At 37.7% G+C, this 24,013-nt stretch overlaps 1 protein-coding gene across 1 annotated transcript; it reads right to left on the minus strand.

Moving 5' to 3' along the window:
* Positions 1-559: 559 nt before the first annotated feature.
* On the minus strand, positions 560-23,207 carry LOC122069287 (ubiquitin carboxyl-terminal hydrolase 3-like). The gene is made up of 9 exons (XM_042633273.1): positions 22,890-23,207; positions 22,497-22,628; positions 22,282-22,323; positions 20,892-20,997; positions 11,257-11,315; positions 11,064-11,138; positions 1,466-1,523; positions 1,139-1,215; positions 560-770 (listed from the first exon to the last, which is right to left on the minus strand). The coding sequence occupies exons 1-9, from the start codon at positions 22,962-22,964 to the stop codon at positions 672-674; spliced, it is 723 nt and encodes a 240-aa protein (XP_042489207.1). The 5' UTR covers positions 22,965-23,207; the 3' UTR covers positions 560-671.
* Between the last annotated feature and the right edge of the window lie 806 nt (positions 23,208-24,013).

A 24,013-nucleotide genomic window follows, 5' to 3' on the forward strand; every position in this document is an offset into this window, starting at 1 on the left:
CTCACCTCACCCGGTTTCTATTGTATTTCACAGCAGAACAGAACTAGAAGGCAAAAGCCAATTTCTCTTCGTCAAATTCGTGTGCAGGATTGTAGTCCCTTACAAAATTATATAAAGAGTGCTTAAAAGTAAATAAGACAAAAAAAGGAAAGGCTGGAGCCAATCCTGACCATAATAGGAAATAAAAATAGAAACAATGACTTACTAGAACTCCCAACCACAGGCTGAATGGGAGGTTTCTTACACTGGGGGAAAAATGAAAGACTCCAAAACAGATATGGAATTTTTAGGATGTATCATAGTCTGTCTAAATAACCTGACATTAATAAAATAAAGGAAATAAGACTCCCAAACTGGCCCATGATTTCGGTTTCTAGACAAACCAGAACTGAGCCAACTCTTGACCGCAGACCAGGTTTGGACTAGAAACTGGACCAGACTGCAGGATCATTTTCTTCCTCTTTCTACTGCTGCAATCGATGGAATTCTGCATCAAAGGAAGGTGGGAAGATGGTTTTTTTTTTTAAAATACTATTATTATTATTATTTTTTNTGAGTCCAGTAGCTGACTAATTAGGCAGTAAAAATAAAATAAAATCAAAGAGAACAAAAAAATAAAAATAAAATCAAGGACAACATATAATGGTGTGTGGATGCTAGGAAACACAGATTTACAATGCTCCAGCACTTTTCCTCGAGAGTGCAATAACATTGAAATTTATGGAATTGGGGTTCTTCTGGATCATTCCTCTTATGACTTTTGCCGCATCCTGCCATGAAATAAAATCATTTAGATGACAAATTTCAGATGCCCCCCAAGCCAGGAGATTGAAAAGGTTGGAAAAGATTGCCATAGTTACATGAAAGCAACCATGATGTTATAGCTGAAGTGCTGAGACGTGACCAATTTCACAGCAATGGGGAGGGAGGGATTACTGGGTAGTGGATTAACAATGCCACTGTTGCAGGCCTCAGAATAACAAGACTGTGTTCGCATCAATTTCATTCTGATGATCTCAGTTCCATTTTCAAGCCAACTGCCATGTAAAGTCGTGGGAGAAGAAAAAGCAAGGGGGGAGAGAGAGGGAATAGCATGGCTGAGTATACCATTAAGAAATATGTAGGAAGATGGGATTACCTGCAACAAGCTGCTGGGTGAAGAAGGACCATGTGATATTGCTTGCGATTTTCTTCCATCGAGCTCATAAAGTTCCCCTACAGGTAAGGATTTCGATAAACACGGGGAACAAACTATAACATTTTCCTTTTTCTTTTTCACTGCGGTAGGCATAAGCATGCTACAATATAGACTTTGTATTTCTTAGCACAAATAAAATTCATTTTCCTTTTATTTTTCTCACTAATGTAAGCATGCACATGCTACAAAATAGATTTTGTATTTCTTAGCGCAAATAAAATTCACTACTTGTCACCAAAAATCACAAGACAAGTGAATATAACATACCATTCACACATGAGAAGCAAATAAAATGAGTGTCCACACTTGTATTGATATCTGGAGCCTACACAGAAAAGTAATAGTATGACAAGGCATTAGATTTCTAAGCTAAATGAAGAAATACCCGAACCACAGATTAAATGCCAGTGGGTTAGTGATTGAAAGGGGAAAAATAAAGGGTGACTATCAACTCCTCTCCATCTTTAAATTTAATGCTGGTTATATTCTGTAACCTCTGAAATGTTCTTGCAGAATGACAAAAAAGAAAAAAAGAAAAAAAGAAAAAATGAAATGCCTATATAGGATTAATGGAAAAATTGATCATTGATTCGACCCCCCCCCCCCCCTTTTTTTTTTTTTGGGGGGGGGGTGGTGGGGTGGTGTGGGGGGCAGTGTTGAACTGCCAGATTACCCAAAATTGGGTTTCGCCTAACCAAAATAGCCAATGGCCGTTTGATGCTGTGTGAGAAAAAGCACCTGCCAGTGATTAACTGCTGACAAGGGATGATTTTGTTTGGGTATAGATTCTGGTCCATTGCTCTTGGATTGGGGGAACAAACAGTAAAGTTTAAAAGAAATCCGCCAATCAGATTCAAAGAGATAGAGCCCTTTTTGAATTAGAAAAGTGAATCCAAATAGAAACGAGAACCAGAATTAGTAACTTCTAAAAGTAGTAATGAACAAAATACAACATCAGCCTTATCCCAACTAAACGAAGCCGGCCACATGGATCCGATCAAAGACAGCAACAGAAAAGAAGTAAAAGGGAAGGAACACAACACAACAAATCAGAAAAATCACCCCCAAATGGGTTGGATACATGGATTCTTGCCCAGTTGCCCCTCCATACAAATCTATTCGAGGTCATACTTAGGACAAGACCTAAACTATGCATGTCTTTCTTCACTACTATTCCTATGGTCATTTTAGGCATGCCTTAGTTATTTTAGATCCTTCAATCTGAATCAGACCACTCCTCCTTATTGATGCATCCCCAAGCCTTCGTTGAACATGGCCATACCATCTCAAACAACTTTCTTAGAGCTTACCATGAATCAGGCTACTCCCAAATCAACTCTAATATAGTCATTACTTACTTTCTCAGTCCTAGTTTTGCCACACATCCATCTGAGCATCCTCATCTCAGCTACATATAGCTTATTAATATGATACTTCTTAACTATCCAGCAATCTGCCCTGTACATCATACCAGTTTTAAGCTTTAGAGGAATACGTCAGCCATACAATACTTCGGACACACCTCTCCACTTTGTCCATCCCACTTTAATCTTCTATGAAACATCATCCTCTGCATAGTTGTCAAGGCGTCGCCTAGGCGGTTTGCCTGGGGCCTAGGAGACAGCCGCCTTGTTGCACTGCATGTCGCCTTGTGTTTCGGCACTTATTTATGCCAAATATCATTCAAGTAAATGTTTTTAATATTTGTTATTTCATTTACTTAATATATTATTCATAAATAAGCAAATACCCCCTATTTGAATCCAATAAAAATAGTTTAAAAATCAAATTCTAAAAGGATAAAAAGTCAACCCCCCAGTCCAAGAACAAAAACTGGATTTAGGTTATAGGGATGATTTTCAACTTTTAAATGCTAGGGTTTTTCTCAATTATGAAAATATTATAAATTTTATCATGTTAAAACATTGCTAAAAACCAAAAGTCCGGTAAAAAAATATTTTGTTTTGATATTCATAAAATTATTTTCATTCAGGCGATTTTAACAGTATTCGCGCACTTAAAAATAAGTTTGACTGAAGCATAACTTTGTCATTGCAACTTAGATTTAAGTAATCTTAGACTTGTTAGAAAGCTGATTTTATGTTATAACTAAAACAAAAAGTCTCATGTAAAAATAAAATCATTTGACCAGTCAAACTTATTATAGAATAAGAGCATTTCTCTAAATGTTGATTTTTTATAACTTAATATGACTTAATGTTAATTTTTTATGATTTGATGTGGTTAAATGTTGATTTTTAATGACTTGATGTGGCTTAATCTTGATTTTTTATGATACAAGGTATATATAACTTACTAAATAATGTTAGAAAATAGGAAAAATAAAAAATAACACTTGTTCGCCTTAAGGCGGGCGCCTTCTCGCCTAAGCGCTTAGACAACTCTCTACCGCCTTGGTTCGCCTTGGCGCCGTGACAACTATGATCCTCTATATCACTTTTTTTTATTTATGGTTGATCCCAGATGCCTAAAATGATCACTTTGTGGTACCTCTCTCTCCTCAATCTTCACCATATCATAATCCATCGTAGTGTGACCATAGCAATTACCAAAATGCAAATTACTAAAATTAGAAATTATCAAACTAGTAACTACCAGATTTGGAAAGTGAAAATTAGTAACTTCCAGAAATATAAGTGATATATAGACACTATAAGAAATAGACAAGTATAGTTGCTATATGAACTAGAAGTTGATGAAAGAAAATAGACACTGAAACAACCAAAACAGAAGATCAAATCAGTTTCAGAACAGGAGTCCCACCTGATCCTCAGGGCTGGAATCTCACCTCACCCGGTTTCTATTGTATTTCACAGCAGAACAGAACTAGAAGGCAAAAGCCAATTTCTTTTCGTCAAATTCGTGTGCAGGATTGTAGTCCCTTACAAAATTATATAAAGAGTGCTTAAAGTAAATAAGACAAAAAAAGGAAAGGCAGGAGCCAATCCTGACCATAATTGGAAATAAAAATAGAAACAATGACTTACGAGAACTCCCAACCACAGGCTGAATGGGAGGTTTCTTACACTGGGGGAAAAATGAAAGACTCCAAAACAGATATGGAATTTATAGGATGTATCATAGTCTGTCTAAATAACCTGACATTCATTAAATAAAGGAAATAAGACTCCCAAACTAGCCCATGATTTCGGTTTCTAGACAAACCAGAACTGAGCCAACTCTTGACGGCAGACCAGGTTTGGACTAGAAACTGGACCAGACTGCAGGATCATTTTCTTCCTCTTTCTACTGCTGCAATCGATGGAATTCTGCATCAAAGGAAGGTGGGAAGATGGTTTTTTTTTTTAAATATATTAATATAATATTGTTAATAATAATAATAATATAATAATAATATTATTATTATTATTATTTTTTATTATTTTATTTTTATTTTATTTTTTTGGGTGGGTGGGTGGGTGGGTGGGAAGGTGTTAAGAAGTTGGTAGATTGAATTATAGGACACTCGCGATAACTCAGCTTTTCTCTCGTTGAAATGATGGATGCCCCCTACAAGGAAAGAATATACCAGAACACCAACTTCATGAAGGCTTGATGGAGAACCTTAGGGAAGAAAGGGAAAATCAGAGTAGAGAGGGGGAAGGAGGGGAATCACACACTTCACTGGTACACAAACTCAACATCTTCATTCAATAATCAAAATCACTCTTGTTTGTCCATTGGTTACAGTCAATATATAGGAAAGCAAAGACATAGAATTAGAAGCTTAACTGAAATGGAAACTAGCCTAAACTAGGCAGTAAGAAACAACCATAAAAGGAAACCAATGCAAGGAAATAAATCCTAACTCTTACATTCAATTTTGGAAAATAAAAGGCATGAAATAAAATACTAAATAACTACTAATTTTATTTCCAACCCTTGTTGGACCAAAACCCTAAGCTAGGGTTCTTCTTGGTTCTTGGCTTCCAAAGCCGATCATGCTGGTCCAACCAGGTAAGGGCAGCCGTATTTGCATCAACTCTTCTCCTCTGAAAAGAACTCGACGGAAAAGGGCCGAGGAGACCGTCTGAAGAAATAATTTGAATGAGGAATGATCCCACCATCTACTTGAGCTTAATTTCGGGGAGATCTTTGGCAGGATGAAACTTCAGTCTTGTTGGCATGCTTGAAAGCATATGTATTGGCATAGCCACAATGCTGTACTTTCTTGTCAAACAACCAAGGTCGACCAAGAAAGATATGGCACATCTTTAGAGGGAGGACGTCACATTGGACTGTATCCTTAAATCCACCAATAGAATATGTGACCAAACACTTATCTGTGATTTTGAAATTAATATTGTTCACCCAAGCAACCTTGTAGGGATTAAGATGTGGCTCTGTCTTCAATCACAGCTTACGAATAACGTCTTCAGAGACAACATTAGTGCAATTACCTCCATCAATGACCAAGGTTAACAACTGGTCATTGTACTTCACATGAGTCTAGAAAATACTACTGCGGCGCCAATCTTCATTGTCAGTGGCACTCTAAGTGGTCAACACATGACGAATGATATAAAAAGGATGTTGGTCTTCATCACTGAGTGTAATTGACTTCAACTGGCGCACGCTTTTCTCTTAAATCAGTTGTGTCAGAACCAAGTTGCTCTTCGGGAATATATAGTATAGGAGAATCCTTATCAATAAAAGTAACCAAACGGCTGGGACATTGAGCACTGATATGTCCAAATCCATTGCATGAGTAGTACCAAACTATAAATTTTGAAGAATCAGAAGGTTTATCTGAATCACACCGAGGGGGTGAGTACGGACGAGTAGGCCGTGAAAATGACATTTCAGAAACATGTCGAGGTGGAGAATACGACCGACTAGGTTGTGAAAAGGCCATAGATGTCTGTGGTTTGCTAGATGACCTTTCTTAGGTAGGAGGCTATTGTAGAATGGAACTAGTACCTCGAGGAAAAATATCTGTAAAATTTCTCCGATTGTATGGACGTTTCAAACTTTCCTCAACCTAATACACCACTTGCACAACGTCTTCCCTAGTAGGCAGTCGACTAGATGCAAGAGCAACATTAAGTTGAGGGTGCAAACCATTGCGAAATTGTGTTACTAATACTTCTTTATCCTGCTCAAAATCAGAACGAGTGGCCAAATAATAAAATCTCGCAACATATTCTTCAAAGGTCAAATTCTCCTGTTTCAACTGTGCAAACCTGAGATGCATGCGTTGCTTGTAGTCAGAAGGCAAGAATCTCCAGTTCATGACTTCATGCATTTTAGCCCAAATAGTGACTAAACCAAAGCCTCGGGTTCGGTTTTGTTGCTGTTGCTTGATCCACCAGACTCGGGCCGTGCCTTTTAGTTTGGCTTCTACAAATAGAATCTTTCGGACCTCAGTCAACCCATACCATCTGAAGAATGTTTCCAAGCTGTGAATCCAGTCAAGGTACAGTTCTGGATTGTTATTTCCACAAAAATCAAGGACATCCAATCTTGCTGCCCGTTTTGCTCCATCATCATATCTATCAGTACCATATGGTGGTGGAGGAGGTGGTGGTGGTGGTAGTGACGGATCCTGTGGAGTGGTGTTAGAAGAATCTCTAGACTGAATGGGACTCTTTCCTTTATCTGTTGCCACCAAACGATCAATAGAAGCTTGCATGGATTCCATCATTATCATAATAGCTTCAAATTTTCCATCAATTTCTCCCTTATAGGAGTTTAGTTGTTGAACAACTTCACTATTGGCTATCATAGTGATGATTAACAAAATAACACTCAAAGAGTAATGGCAATATAGTAAATAGATGAAAACTTAAAGAGGAATGGCAGAATGGTAATTATCTCTTTTTTTTTTTTTTTTTTTTTTTCAAAGATGGCAGAATTGTAATTTTTTTGGAAGTTTAAATTAAACCACAAGGGAGATCACATGTGGGTAGGGGTGTAACTGGGAATAAAGAAGAATTAAAAGATAAAGAGGGGTAAAGTGGGAAATCAAGAAAAAAAAGGAGATTCTAGGGAAGGGTACCGTCATCGACAAAGATGGAGTGAAGTAGGAGTGATAAGTCTCCAGAGGTGAAACCAGCGAAGGGAGGTTTCGTAGACTTGGTTGAGGGGAACCGACGGTGGTGACGAAGGAGGTCTTCACTGCTTGGAAGTGACTTGTGGCGATGGAAAAACTGGATTGACAGGTATGTCTCCATTTCTCTCTCTTCTCACCTTCTCTTCTTCTTCCTCCTCTATTTTCTGCTTCTCTCTCTTCTTCTTTCTTTTCTTATTCTGTTCTTTTATTCTTTCCTGGTTCGATCTTCCCTATCGAATATCTCTTCTTGCTTTTTTTTCTTTTCTTTTTTTTTTTTGGCTGTTGGCGGAACCTGAGTAAAGGAGGAAGTCGATGGTGGGTTTTCTGAGCTCGATGGGAGCTATTGTTGGAGGGGTTCGACGACAGAGGACGGTCGCTCGAAGGGTCAGGGGTGGGGTTTCAGTTGGGAACGATGGGTAGGAGAGATTTTTTTTTTTCTTTCAATTATTGCTGGCGAAAAAAGGAAAGAGGAGATGGTGGGGGTTCTCTTGTTTGGGAATCGAAGGGAGGGGAAAAAAGGAGGGATTAGGACTGGTTTCAGCAGGCTTTTTTGGGTGTTCTCAGTCGTGGTAGAACCTAGACAGAGAATGGGAAGGGAAGAAGAAGATGGAAGGAAAAAGGGGAATGGGGATCTTCGGCTCTGATACCAAGTTGATGGAGAACCTTAGGGAAGAAAGGGGAAATCAGAGTAGAGAGGGAGAAGGAGGGGAATCACACACTTCTCTGGTGTACAAACTCAACATCTTCATTCAATAATCAAAATCACTCTTGTTTGTCCATCGGTTACAGTTAATATATAGGAAAGTAAAGACATAGAATTAGAAGCTTAACTGAAATGGAAACTAGCCTAAACTAGGCAGTAGGAAACAACCATAAAAGGAAACCAATGCAAAGAAATAAATCCTAACTCATACATTCAAATCTGGAAAATAAATGGCATGAAATAAAATACTAAATAACTACTAATTTTATTTCCAACTCTTGTTGGACCAAAACCTTGGGCTAGACCCGTTCTTCTTGGCTCTTGGCTTCCAAAGCCGGTCATGCTGGTCCAACCAGGTAAGGGCAGCCGTATCTGCATCAAGGCTCCACCTGGGCATTGTGCCCTTGTCCCAACTCGTGAGAGAAGAGGCTATAAAATGGAAAAATCGATTGAATAATGACCTCCCCTATAAAAAAGTAGGTCTGTGAACCTTATATGTACCCTGGTCACTGTTTTGAGCATTTGTGCAATAAACATCTTTCTTTTGGCTATTTCAGCAACCAAACTTGGTGGGTATTAATGATTTGGTGAAACTCAATTTTGGGTAATCTGGCGGTTTTCCCAAGCCCATTATTAATTGGTCCCAATAAAAAAGCTGGAGCACATATTTAGAGCCTAAGCAGGAACTCAACTTGAGGATTTTACCAACTAATTAGGGTCAGCTACATTAATTTTGTTCTACCATTCAATTTTATTTGAGGTTATGTTAGTTGTCAAGCTACTGCAGAACCAGTCCAAAAATTGACCCTATTTAATATCTATTGGGTAATGGATTTCAAAATTTATAGTTTTATTTCTAATGCACTGAATAATAAGGCCCGAAAGTGGGGTCTAAAGGGGTCTACAATGTTTTAATTAGTAGTGGGACCCATTAGAGATTGGTTAGGATTTATGTATTAGTAGTTGTTCTATTAGCCGTCAAGAGTTTTGTCTTCGGTACAGTCCTATTAGATTTAGCTTCTGTTCCAGGGGTTTTAGTAATTTAGCAAGAGTTCTAATAGTATTTTCTAAGTTTACTTATTTTATAAAACTAAATACTAGGAGGATTATTTTCTTTAGTACCTTTTGGCTAAATACATGTAACACTCCCACAATCAATATTTACTGAATAAGATTCTTATTATTGGAATTTGAGAGTTGGGAGAACTCTTCTCTCTTGCCTTTCTTTAGGTTACTGGTCCCATTACTGTTTGCAGCCCCCCTATAGGAAGATTGAGCCCCTTCCTCTCTCCCTATTGATACTAAAGCCTACTACCTTCTAGGCATAAATCCCGAAGTTCTTAATGTATTAGTTGAGCTCCAAGAGGCGTTCAAACCTTCAAATTAGGTTTCAATGTATACTAAGGGAACTTCGAAGTTTTCAGATGATTTAGAAAAAAACTTCAAAGCCAAAAGAAACAGTCCCTATAGAAGAGCTTGCTGTCCAAGCACATTGAGGGGGAAAAGCAGGTGACAGCAAAAATAGAAGAGAAATTTGTTGTCCACTACAAAGAAGTGGTGGCAAGTGGACGTGGCAGAGAAACACATGGAGGAGCATAAACTGGTTGATCTTTTTTTTTCTTCCTTTTGATAGATGGCTGATCTTTTTATTATTGAACTTGTTGAATTCATGTTTCTAAGTTTCATCTTCACAACAAACTTCTTGTCTGATTTTTTTTGACCTGTTGGATTGTAGACTATTCATAAGCTTCATTAGATTGAGGATGGTTGCTTTTGATCATGCGTTGAAGATCCTCCTATCCTACAAAACTTGAGGACGAGTTTTTTCCAAGTGAGGGGGCTGAATTGCTTAGGTGAACCTATTTTCAATATCTATAGGGCATGGGCTGTTAATTGTTTAGGCTTTATTTGTGATGGACTTAATTATAAGGCCCAAAAGTAGTTGTTACAGAGATATTTTGGGGCACATTCCTTAGCTGTTATAGTTTTGTCTTGAGTAGCACCCTCTTCAAGGTTTAAGATCTCCCTTTGGCCCCCATCCCGCCGATCCAAAAAAGAGAGAGCTGGTGATATCTCGGTGAGACCTCATCAAGATCATGTATTTTTTCCCAGTCGACTCGGTGGTTGGTCTCGGTGACCATATGGTCTTTGTAGCCTCTGAAACTTGATATTTACACTATTTTAGGCCTTCTAAACACAATGGAAACATCAGTTTTTTAAAAATCAAACCTAAAATGGTACTTTGACTTCATACTCTATGTAAGTAGTCTCCGAATCTTCCGACCCTAGGCCAGTATGCTCTATTCTACAATGCACATTCCACAATCAACACATAACACAACATAATCATAAGTTTAAAAGACATCATAGATAATTATTTAATTGTTTAACCCGTAAGCTTCCTAACATCTGTTTTCTCATTAAAATAGTGTAAACTAGGTTTGTGCTGCAGCCAATCAATTCGCTGATTCCTAATCTAGGATTAGAGGAGTTGGCTGTATCACAAGCCTCAGCTATTCATATCTATATAAGCCTAAAGGAGAAACCACAAAAAAAGTAGTATAAAGACAAGCAGTAAGTTTCCAAGCCACAAAGAAGAGAGTACACCATAAATTAGTGTCCATTGAGCGAAGAGTGACAAGAATTGATTTCCTGATTCTCCAAATAGGAGGGTTTAAAGACCATTATAAAACAATTCATCTAGCTGAATGAGAGGAAAAAAGGACAACCTAGATTTACATCTAAACATTCTTTCCCCACTATCCAAACAAGAATCAAGTCAGAATATGAGTCCAGCCAGATAAATATTTGGCCAGTCAGTTTGTTGGGGCTTCTAAAACCATGGTTCCCAATTCTCCAGGATGACAGCAAAAATGCAAAAGATGCCTTCCACATACTCTTGAAATTAGGACTTTTTTTTAGGGGTAACAACATGCAAACATCTGGTTGTTGGTCAACAATCTTGTAGCACAATTTCAAAATGTATCAACATGCAAACATCTAATAGTTTGCTAATCTCCCAACAAAATCCTCATGAATTGATAAGATTACTTAGGATGTATATACTAATCAATTGGAACAATACTTGCCTCAGTATCACCAGCACTAGCTGCTACTAAATGTGCATCCTCCATTTCCGTGTCTTTCTCAAGAAATAAAGCACGCTGCAAACCACAAGAATACATGAAAGATATACATGTATTAGAAGGAAAGCAAACGAAGAATATTCTTTTAATCAACCATGGATGAGGGAATTGAAAACACTCTCAATCAGAACTGTACCTCCATTGGATCCATGTGAGCAGTTGATTTGAAGAATCTATCAAGGTACGAATCCTCACCTGGGTATAAATGAGAAAACAGAATGCCACAGGTGTTCTGAGAACCAATGTTTGAATGTTCTTGATAGCATGATGAAACATACAGCTAGACCTTGAAACCTTACCTCTTATAAGAGGTATATTTCTATTAGTTGCAACCTTTTTCATAAATCAACTATGATATCTTGCAACATAAAGATATTGACCTTTCTATACTTCAACAGTAGCATGGCGCACAAAGAGAAAGATTTCTCAGCAAAAAAAAAAAAAATATATATATATATATATATAAAACCTATGGGAACTGAAGCATGGATAACAAACAGCAGAGCACTATTACAAAATTAATATACTTGGAACTTCTCATAGGGTTCATCCTCTAGTCTTCGACCATCCAAAATAACAGTAAGTAGATGTGACGTGAATCCAGGTTCCAAAACCGGAATTATGGGTCCATTCAGGTACTCAATAACTCAATTGCAAGAACTAATGGAAGATTTGTAAATAAAACAAAGTCCCAAAAAAAGGTGGTAATTTTGTAATAAACAGATTCTAAAAGGGTCACAAGGCTATGGAAGTGTTTTGACTTATTTTCTAGGGGTAACTAGGAATGGGGAGAACTTAATGGCAGGGTGTAAATAAGAGGGTAAAGGAGGGTTAATAATATTGAAATAGAAGAGTTAAAGGAAGGGTTAAAGAATTGTGGGAAGAAGGTGTCTTCTTCAACCTCACGACAAGAAGAGGGAGGCAGAGGAACAGGACGGTTTCGAGAGGGAGGACCCTCAGTATGGCCATGGATCAACTCGAGGTTTTCAGTTCAGGTAGCTGGTCCATCATACTCTGAAACCCAAGCAAGAAGCATGCTCTAATGGGTCCAATAATCAGGCACCCCAGGGAGATTTAATCTTCAGAATCCAGATCTGGGCGGTAGTTTCAGGTAGCCTGAATTGTAGGTTTTAGTTTCTCATAATAGGATTGGATCTAGGGCAAGAAACTCTTAAGGGTTTGGTCGCCTAGGGAAGGGCTACCTTTGACTCAAAGCTCGGAACCAATAGGTAACAATCAAAGGTTCAGCAAGCTTTCCTTTTGAGACTGATGTCACTATCCAGAAACAGAGGATGTAGGCAATAAATCAAAAAGGAGGAGGAGGAGAAGAAAAGAGAAGATAATGAGAGAGAGAGAGAGAAGAGGGGGTTAGAATGGTCACACGACCTTGCAAGTACCCATCCGGCACTAGATAACTCAATTCAATCCATTCTCAAATCTGTCCAATAACTTGCTTTTGAAATTAAAACTTTCCTAATTAAAATATAAAACTAAAATTGAAACTCTTAATTACTTCCTAAGATCTTACTAATGAAATTAGAAACAAAATAAGACTCCAATTGATAACTCCCTACTTGTTTAACAACTACCCAAAATAAAAGATTAGATATCTTCTCAAATAAAATAACTTAATCTTTCCTAAATATCCAACTGAAACTAAAAATCCAATCAGATCCGGGTCGTCTCTGTCGAGATTTCTTGAAGGGTCAACCCAGTTCAGCCTCCATTCTGCATCAAGATGATTACAATAATCTGAGGTGACATTTTTTCAGGCAATAAGAGATGTCCTTGATGAGTACAGAACCATCAAATATGCTCTAATGCAATAAAGCATTGCATTCTCACCAAAAAAAAAAAAAAATGATGAACACCATGCAATAAAGCACTGCATTTTTTAAAAATAATACTGCCTATAAAATGATGTTAAGAGTGGAATTATGAACATATATGGTTTTAAGGTAGAGTATGAAGGTTAACCATCACGTTTGATACTTGAGATCAAATGCTGCAAAGATGACATTGTCTATGTTTAGTTGGACCCTACTGAAATAGCACAATAGTATGTATATGTTGATAATTATAGCAGTTAAAAACTATGTAGCTACCACAATCTAAATTTCACTATTTACTGATTATCAAAACAAAAAACCTTGATTTGTGCACAGCTCTAGTGTACAATGATTTGTAAGCCCAATCAGTCTAGACATTAGAAAGGGAAAGCATCGTCTACAAGCTTGGGTTATGACCATTAGAGAAAGGACCATTAGATGGAGATCATCATCGGGTGTTGCATTCCTTTAGAGAAACATATCAGTGTGTTCTATGTAACCACATCTTCCAATTGTTCGTTTTAATGTCTATATTCATCGAGATCTGTTTACTGGAATTCTTTTGTTGTATGTTCATGGCATATCACTTCCGCCACCACTATCAATTGGCATCAGAGCTAGGTTCTTCAATGAATATAGTATTTTGACAACTAGTTTGCCAACTTTTTTTTTTTTTTTTTGGGGTGGGGGGTGTGGTGGTGGGTAAGGCTGATGTGGTAAGTCTCTCTCAATGGCCCTTTTTTATAAAAGAAAAAACTCCATATACAAACAGTAATAAAAATGGCTATATTTGACCTTTTATGATCAAAATTATAGAAAAAAATTAAGGCTTAAAAAATAGTGTCCCAATCTTAAAATAAGATGACGGATATATGAATCTTTCTTTTCATGAAAGAAAAACTCCATATAGAAACAGTAATAACAATGATCTTTTACAATCATAATTATGAAAAAAATTAAGGCTTAAAAAAATTAGTGTCCCAAATCCCAATCTAAAAATAAGATGTAAAAAACTAGTGTCCCAATCTGAAAATAAGATGATGGATAAATGAATGCACTAGGAAGGGACGATAAAATGCAAAAAGGAAATGTTAGCACAACGTAGAGGCTGCAAACAGTTCATATTGAAATAATGACTCAGGAGAAAAGACAAGAAACGCTTATTTGTTAACAGCAGATATGTCCTTGAATGAAGTCCAACAGTGGAAGACAGTAAGTACTGGATTTGAGGCATGCCTAAAAAGGTTTCAGATTCCAATGGATGTGATCCTAGTGTACGAAAACCCTAAATTTGGGTCACAATGGGCCCACCCAAATGATAAATAGCACAATTAACAATGGTAGTGGCAGTTTCATAATTAAGAGACAATATCAACCTCTTAGGACTAAGATAACAAATTAAGGGAGCAACAGGGCCGGGTGTAATCTAAAGGGATAAGGACAATGCTGGCAATTAAGGTAAGAATGGACAAATGGAAACAACTCTTAAGAAGGGTATCAATGTAATTTCCCTTAAACCTTGGAACCGTTAGCACGATCAGAAACAATAGTTTCCAGAAACCCAAATAGTTGCTCTCCTTCTCTGAAGAATATCTTAGCAATGTGATAAGCATAAAAAATCTTGCAACAAGGCTAAAAATGAGCCATCTTCGAGAAACGATCAACTGCCACCATAATAGAATCATATCTCTCACAAGTAGGAGGTAGTCACGAGCACAAAATCCATGCTAATGTCCAACTAGGGTGTGTGAGGAACAGGTAAAGCTGAGTATAAACATAATCTTGCTTTGTTCCTTTAGCAAGCTAGCATCTACATCTTCTAATCACATGATCATATTTGATATGTGTGGCCAGTAATATCGATCAATGACCTCTATAAGAGTTTGTCCTTCCCAAAGTGACCTCCCAAACCTCCATCATGTAACACCCGAATAATGTGATGATGTAGGGATGAGTCAGATATACATAACCGGGTTCCCAAGAACAAGTACCCACCATGGATAGAATATTTTGGAAGTTGTAGCCCTGCTGTACCTCCTTGTGAATCTGAGTGAAGTCTTTATAAGTTGCATAATCCTATGTTCATTATTAACTAAATGTGATGCAAATGAAGTGTTAACGCTTTGTAACTTAGTGAGTAAGCAACAACATTCTCCTTTCCAGCCTTGTACTGCAACGCAAATGTAAATTCTTGTAGATAAGCCACCCACTTGGCATGTGGATTGCTAATTGACTTTTGAGAGTGAAGGTGCTTATCCGCCACATCAATAGTATAGAGGATTAACTCTTTACCAATTTGATAGTGCCTCTAGTGACATAGCATTTGAACTAAAGCATAGAGCCCTAGATCATAAGTCAAATAGCGTCGCTTAGAATCATTCAGTTTGTTACTATAGAAAGCATTAGGATGACCACCTTGCATAAGTACTCCTACTGGGCCAATGTGTGAAGCATCTAAAACAGCTTCAAATACTTGCTCAAAGTCTAAAAAATGTGAGATGGGTGCCTCTGTCATCTTCTTCTTGATAAGAAGAAAGGCCTTGCTTGTCGCTGCTGTCCATTCAAATTTGCCTTTGTTTTGCTTCAGACATTTAATGATTAGTGCCATGAGTGTGCTGAAATTGCGAATAAATCTTCTATAGGAAGAATACTAAGCCATTGGAACTGTGGACCTTAATAATGGTCTTTGTTGTGGCCAATCTAGAATGCTTTTGATTTTCTCAGGATCAACTTCCACTCCCTTTGATGAGACTATAAATCCAAGGAATATGACCTTGGGCAACAGACAATTACACTTCTTAAGATTGATGTAGAGATTTTTAGTGCAGAGTACTCTGAAGACTTGTCTTAAATGATCAAGATGGTTGTCTAGATGCTTGCTTTAAATCAAGATTTCGTCAAAGTAAACAACCAAAAAGTGACCAATAAGGCGACAAAGTATCTTTGTTATGGTCCACATGAAAGTGCTAGGTGCATTTGTCAGACCAAATGGCATGACTCTCCACTCGAATAGTCCATCATTGGTCTTAAAGGAAGTCTTCCATTCGTTGGCCGGCTATGCATCTGGTGATCACCGCTCCTAAGGTCCAATTTTGAAAAGACTGTAGCTCTGGACAACATATTTAACATATTATCAAGTGGTGGAATAAGAATCTATACTTGATGATAATTTTGTTGATAGCTCTATTGTCTACATACATACGCCACAAGTCGTCCTTAGGTGTAAACAAGGCTAGTACGGTATGCGGGCTTAAGCTTTCCTAGTTTCCTGAATGTAACCTTTTCACAGCAACTAATCAACTTGTTGGTTTAAATCTTCATGCTCCGTAGGGCTGAGATGATAAGTTGGCAAGTTTGGTAACACTAAGTCAAGCACCTAATCAATAGCGTATTATATGTCACGCATAGGTGGCAACTCAACTAGTAGCTCTTTAGGCACTAAGATAGAAAAGTCTTAAATCAGGTCCTTCATTGGCTTGGAAAGCTTGACCTTGGATTGAGGGGTCACTTCCCTAGTAACAAGAGCCAGAATTAAGTCCCGAATCGTGACTAACTTAACGAACTCCTTCACTGTGATAATCAACAGCTTCTTTCCAATATTAACATCCTCCCATTTAGTCCTCAATGGTTTGTGCTTGACTTCTTCAGCTGGGACATTGATAGGGTAAAAAACAATACTCTTCCCTTTGAATCGGATCACACACTAATTCTTTTTGCCGCCCACCATCACATCGTATCATATAACCATGGCCTTCCGAATAAGATATCTGCCACTTTCATAGGCACAACATCGCACCACACCTCTTCCTCCTCATATCGATGAGCTTTAGGGTACTAAACACTGTTGAATTACCTCCAATATGCATATTGCCATTACGAAGAGAGGCCTTGTATACTTATGGGTGGTTTTCAGTTTGTAATCCTATCTTCTCCACAGAAGCCTTAGAAGTCGCATTTACATAGATGCCACTGTTGCAATCAATTGTACTAACTTGCTTACTGAGCACATACGAGTATAGAAGATGCAATGACGTCGCCAATCCTCCCCTTGGTTTCAGCCGCTAGGATACAGCTAAAAACATGAACACCATAGGATTCCTCCTCATTGGCAACATCATCTTCATTAACATCACAAGTATTTTCTTCATCATCAAGTGGATACGAAAATAAATCATCATTATCAACGCTTCCTCCACATTAGCAACTGTATTAACCTTCTAAAGAAGTGGACGGAAAGCTTCTGCAAAGTGCCCAAATTCCTGATAATTATAACATTGTCACTTGTTGCTGGTCATAGTGGTAGGGATGCTGGAAAATTCTTCTGGTTCTCCCCAACTTGAAACCCAACTCTTCTCAGAGAGAATGTCAGTAGGTATTATGCACACATAGCCTTCTCAAAGCAATCCTGGAGATTGTAAGCATATGTGATGCCAATTGCCTTGTTGATATCAGGCTTCAATCCCAATCTAAACCGAGATAATTTAATATCATCATCTTCTTCAATGCATGTGCAAGCAAAAAGAGAATCAAATTTCTCCACCTATTCAACTATTGATAAATTCCCTTGAAAATGGTTCAATTGATCTATCAATTGAACTTTGAATGTCTATGGTAAGTGCTTTTCCTTCAATTTTTCTTTCATCTCCTCCCACGTAGTGGGTGCTTGGCCACGGTTCTCAAGCTTCCTCTCATAAACCCTCCAACATTCACATGTTGCACTGATCAATTAGTTCGAGCCATCTTCATCTTCCTTGTTTCAGAGTGTTCGAACCAGTCAAAGTAATCATCCAAGCTTACCAACCAGTTATGAAATATCTTAGGAAGATGCTTCCCAGTGTACTCCTTTAGTTTGAACTTGACCTTGAGTGCTGAAAAGTGCCATGGGGGTGCACCATTACCACCATTAAAGTATGCTTTCATGTGGTTTTCAAAAGTTCCTTGGGGGTGTGTAAACCCTCTACGGGCCTCTATCCATGAACCATTGAGTCTGGTTGTTAGCTGTAGATTGTGTCGGATGTCTTACTTCACCTTCAGGAGGTGAATAACTACCTTGCATAGGGGCAATAATTCGATTTTCCATTGCGGCCGTAGTTTATTCATGCTTCTTTAATCAGAAGTTAACTATAGTAACATCTTAACTATTCTAAGGATCTATAGGCGGGTCTAGAGTTCTTGAATTGTTCTCTATAAATGCTCTGATACCACTTAATGTAGTACTAACTTAAAGGTTATACCAATAATAAAACATAATTGAAAACAGAGGTATGAATTCCAGATTAGGGAGAAAACAGATATAACCAAATCAATAGGTCAGCCTCTTTTAAGGGGTGTCAACCTTGCTGATCATATCAGCTTGATCGGAAATTATGGAGGATCCCTAGTGACACAAGAATAGGGCAATTTTTTTTCAAATTAGAATTCAGATCAAAGAACAGATTACAGATTTATATAACCCAACAGAACATCAATATGTAATGTTAATTTCAGATCAAACAGACCAGAAAATAGGGTAACTTGAATTCAGGTTTCAAAGTCTTTAGGATGTAATCCTACCTGAGGTGGGACTGTATCAGAAACTCAACAGATGCGGAGATCAAAAACAGAATCTGGAAGGAAACACTATTGATAGAAAAATTCTGAAATCATAAATGAGATCAGCCATATAAAGCTTATAAAATTTAAAAATCCTAGTAAGGATAGGACTGAAGAATTGCTGGTCGGAGTACGGAAACAATTGCAGGAAATAAGCTGGCAGAACAATACTTTAATGTAGACAAGAGCAAGAGCAATGGCACCCGGGCTTCCCACGGCAAGGTGTTGACTGGTTTCATACCAATCACACCTTGATTCGCACAAGGGGAGACCCTCTGATGTAGATAAGTCACTTGGTCTTATTTTATTGCAAAAAGCCTTGGGTTGTGTTATGTATGTGTTGGGCCTTTGATCCCATGGGTTTTCTTTGAAATGGGCCACTTTAATATGCCTAAAATATGGGTAGAAGGTAGAAAAACGGGATTTTATTCATTAGTTTAATTAGTTGCTATTTAATTCAATAAAGGCCCATTAGGCCATTAGTTGGTTGTAAAGTCCTATATGGACTATTAGTTGGTTAGTCCTACTCCATGTGGGAGTCATAAAGTCATGTCTTAGTCCTATTTTGAATTCCTAGTTGTAGTAGGAGTGTCTAGTCCTATTGAGAAACTAGCTCCTAGCATTAGTATGATTGTAAACTTCCCCTCTATAAATAGAGAGGCATATGTACCATTATTGGGGAGATTTAAATAAAAGAAAGTTTGCATTTATGAAAGAAAGTTTGCAACTAAATGCTTAGAGCAGCTGAGATAGCTGTGGGTGAGAAGCCCAGGCTGAGATAGCTACTTTCTTTATTCTCTTTCACCCTTCTCAATCCCCCATCTATTTTATTCTTTTTATTTTAGTTTATTTGTTGTAACATTCAAGAGGTATAGTTCAGATTTTGATATAAGTCTCCAGAAATCAGAACCGATCAGCAATCCTAGTGGGAATAAGAGAGAGATCGATCTCCTCTATTTCTCTCTTCTATACTCTGTTTAGCAAGGTCTTCAATCAGGGTATTCCAGGCCTCATAAGAGTCCCACGATCCTTACCTAGTCACTGTTGGAAGCATTCAGTTGCTGTTCTTGAAGGTTCTTCTCAGTCTCCTAGGTCAGAAAATCAAGAAAGCTTGTAACTTCACAACCAGCCGTCAGAATCCTCTCAACTTTGGGGGTTTTTGTACCCTCCCTAGGGACTATCTATGCCCAAGAGTGCAACTCAATTGGACTCCTACAGCCCTGGCCGCACCTCTCTCTCTCTAGCTCTGTAACAGGACTTTCTCTCTCCTATCGGGTTAAGTTTTGGGCTGATTTTGCTCCTATATGGGTATTGTATCCTTGGGGATTTATTTGATGGTATTATTTCTTTGTTTCTTACTCCTATTTGTTTTTTTTGGAGTTATAAACTGCGGAGTTAGTTACTTGAATCTACTCCTGCATTACCCTCCATGCAAGGAGCAGCTAAACAACAACTTCAATAGCAATATCATGGGCTAAAGAGAGCCCTTGGTCTTTATTTACAAAAGATAACAAAAGAAAAGTTTGACTCTAGCTACTAAACTCCCTAGCCAAATCCTATTACAACTCACCATTCCTTTTTAAAGTATAGTTAGTCTAAGTTGTCTTTAGAAAGGATGTGGACCCAACATAAAACACAAATGGACAATGAACAGATAGCTAAGTTAAATTGAACCAAATAAACCACCATATCAACTGGAATTGATTCAAGACAACTTAAAGCATAAAACAACTGGACTGAACTTAAAACAAAGAGGAGGGGGTGGGGGGGTGGGTGGGGATGAGCCGGTGAGTGGATACTTCAATTTGAAGGCTGGAGAATTTGACTTAAAACTCATAAGAATGAGTCTACAGCAGGATTTTGAAGAGCCTGGTGGATTCATGCAGAAAGACTGAGCATAAGAAGCCTTCCACTATAACAACTTGAATAGAACAACTTGATCATTGAGATAAATTCAAGAACTAACTTTTCATGGACAATTAACAAAGGAATGAAAAATGAAAACAAAGATTCACATTATGCTATAATAGCATATCATCTATCACAAGAGAGAAAGAGAGGGTGAATACTGAAATGAGACCTCCGTAATAACCATTACTAGGGACAATATCCCAATCAGTACTCTAACATAAAATTTGCATGCAGGCAATTGTTTGCTCATCGATGTACCACATACTTTGCCAAGACAACTTACATTTAGTGCCTCATACTAGACATAAATAAAAAGAACCGCCAGCTTAAATGTAAGTATACGTATGGTTACCAAGCTGAAAAAATTAAATATATACAAAAAGAACAGTATATGTATGTTCCTACTTATCTGTGATAAGAAAATCAAAAGAAAACTTACAAAGCTTAATCTCAGAAGAGACATTTCCTATAGCATGAAGAAGTCCAATAGTTCCACAAGCATTACCCACGGTTTGTTTCAAGAAATAGACTTTTTCACTTGGTTCCTACACCCAAACGACCATATGACACAATTCTTTTATCCAAATGCTAAAATGAGAAGAAAAATGCTCAATGAACATGTGAACATTCACTTGCAGTCCGGCAGGAAACCTAAGGAGTAAGGATACAATAATGAGATAAGGAGTACATTGAATTCTTCACGCCTAAAGGACACGGAGTCAGAATAAGCACTCAATAACAGCATTCACTCACAAAATATAATCTTAAGCCTAAAGAAGCACTGCAAGAAGTAGCAAAACCTTGTTTCTTTAGTTCTTTAAGGAGAATAACTTTGCACATCTGCAAAAGTGCCATCCTCCAAAAGGATCAAAATGAATTAGGTAGTTCTTTTTATTTCTCAAAATGTAAATAAGGCATTGGTAAAGATATACAAGGTACACCTAATACCTCTACAAGTTGCTGACAAAGATAAGGCTTTGATTGCTCCCCATGAAGAAACTTTTTTGTTTACCTTCAAATAGCCTTCTTTCTCCCACGCCCTCCCCATCCCCCTCCCCCTCCTTCTTTATGCATTCCTTTGAAAACCATTTTCATTTATCTCCCATTATAATAAGATTAAGATATTAAAATGAATCTCCCAGATTCCAACAAGAGCGAATACAAATGTGCTATCTAGTGAAATGGCAAGGACTTGTGTTGTTAAGGAATTACAACATTGTAAAAGTGGTAAGTCCATTACAAGATTGTCAAAGGGGAGCGGAATTCTAAGCTTTGATTGATTGACAACCGAAACAATCGATTTTTTTCAACTAAGGGATGCTATTAAACTAACAATGCCAAAAAAAAGAAGAAAAAGTGAACAATAACAATCGTGTTTTAGCCAGCATTAAACTACCTTCTTTGCCAGAAAAAACAAAATTTTCAATTAAATAAATTAATGGAAATTTGTACAACATCAAGTGAGCAAAAGGTTAAATTTCAAAATGTCAAAATCTTTATGTTAGCTTGACAAAGAAAAATCTATAAACCAAATTTGCTGGGTGTATTCATCAAGACTACTAATATATCACTAATGCATCCTCAAAGATCAAGTGTGACATTACAGGTGCTTCAACTACCCATTAGAATGCATAATGCCACAAAATAAAAATAACAAAAAAAGCAAAGGGTGAAACTTACCAACCACGTAATACTTGTGAATTTAAACCGAAAGCAGAAAATAATGAAAAGTTTATTCAGAGAAAGGGGTGGGGGTGGGGGTGGGGGGTTTGGGAACAACTTCCATAAACTACATTTGAAATGCACAAACATAATTCAATTGTATGTACCTTCTTCAAACTCTCTTTCTCTGACAATCTCTCTGCTTCAGTCTGAAAACAAAAGGCATCTCATTCAGTTCATCAAACTAGATTTGTTTTGCGAGATTAACTTAGTGGGACTTAGTGACAGGAATAGCCAACAAGATTTTTATTCCAAAAGAACTGAAAACTGCAAACACCTAAACACCCCACCCCAACGGACTGAGATGATCAGATTTTCTTACCTCAGCTGTAAGGGGATAAAGAAAAAGGACAGCAAGCACAGGCTTGGGAACCATTTCCAAGAGTTCATCATCCAAACCATACACATCATAGAACTCTGCTTCATCCACTGGCAGACCTAGGCCACACAGAAACTGCATAGCATCCAAAATATTCATTAAGTTCAGAATTTTCATAATAATTCATTTTTGCTTCGATGCAATGTTTTTAGCAAACCTTTCCACAAATATATCATGATAATCAGGACAGACTCAATTTTTTCAATAATGTAAAGGAATCAAACAAACTTTAAAGCCTAATCTAAGCAGATGAAATGCATAGAAAGTAAAGTAGGGAACCTAAACTTATTCCGATAGTTTCAGAACACACACAACATACAGAGAGAGAAAAAAGACCTGGTTCATGATATCAGGGTTGGCTTCGAGAGGCAGCCATTTCTTAGTGGAAGCTCTTTCGTCTGGAGCAGCCATGGCTCTCTTCTCGGAAATACGAAGCCGGAAATTCCGGCAGTGACAGTGACGATATATGGAAAAGAGAAAGGAAACCGCTAACACCCGTAAGAGTCGATTCTACTTATTTTATACTTCTAGTGGCATGGAGAAATGCAGCGGAACAGCCGAGCATCTCTCTCCATTGATGGTGTGGCGGTTACCAGGGTCCGCTATTCGCTACCCCAGGTGGTGTCAATGGGATCGGCCGGGTTGGTTTTGATCGGGCTTGATCAGGCTTCCGACTTTAGTTTTGAGCCTTCTTCCACCAAGACCGGCTCGTTTAAGTAATCGGTCCTTATGTGTTATAGGTAATGGTCTCATTTGTAAACATTTGTTGACTAGTAACACATTTATTTTTAAATGTGTTGTGCTTAGAAAACGGGGCTTTACACATGTTGGCTGAGTCTAATAATCGATTCTAATCAAGCGGCACTAGAGCCCAACACATTAATTTATCAAGTTGGGCCAGTTCGGGTTTAATCGATTGGACCCTGTCAGGGCCAGGAATTGACACACATGGCCTCATACCTTATAAGTTGTGGGACATAGGCAGCATGTGGCCCAGAGGACTGAAGTTTCGTTATTCTGACGTAGATCGTAATTCGAATTAGATTAAAAAAGTACAATCAAAAGTGGCATATGTAGTAATGTACTGCAAAGGAGAGTAGACTAAGAAGTGCTCATATTAAAGTGAGATTCAAGGTTTGAAGAATCAAAATCAGACCGTGTGAATTGCTTGTTTTTAACACCTTTTTTTTTTTTTTTTTTTAATTCAATGTTAAATCATGTTTAGGGGGAAAAATAAAGAAAACTCACCAATTTTACCAAGTCTTTGTTTCTTCTTTTTGATTCTATTTTTAGGGTTTCCATCTATTCCAATTGAATCTTGCTAGTTCTGATTCAACTGGCGTTCGAATCAGTGAGAACCAGTCCCATAAGTCGGGTTCCGCACTCTTGAACTTCAGTGAGAGTTGGTTGGCTGTGCTAATTCCAAATCTAATGCTTGTATTTTTATTTTATTTATTTAT

This window comes from Macadamia integrifolia, unplaced genomic scaffold, assembly GCF_013358625.1.
Source record: "Macadamia integrifolia cultivar HAES 741 unplaced genomic scaffold, SCU_Mint_v3 scaffold571, whole genome shotgun sequence".
Lineage (NCBI taxonomy): Eukaryota > Viridiplantae > Streptophyta > Magnoliopsida > Proteales > Proteaceae > Macadamia > Macadamia integrifolia.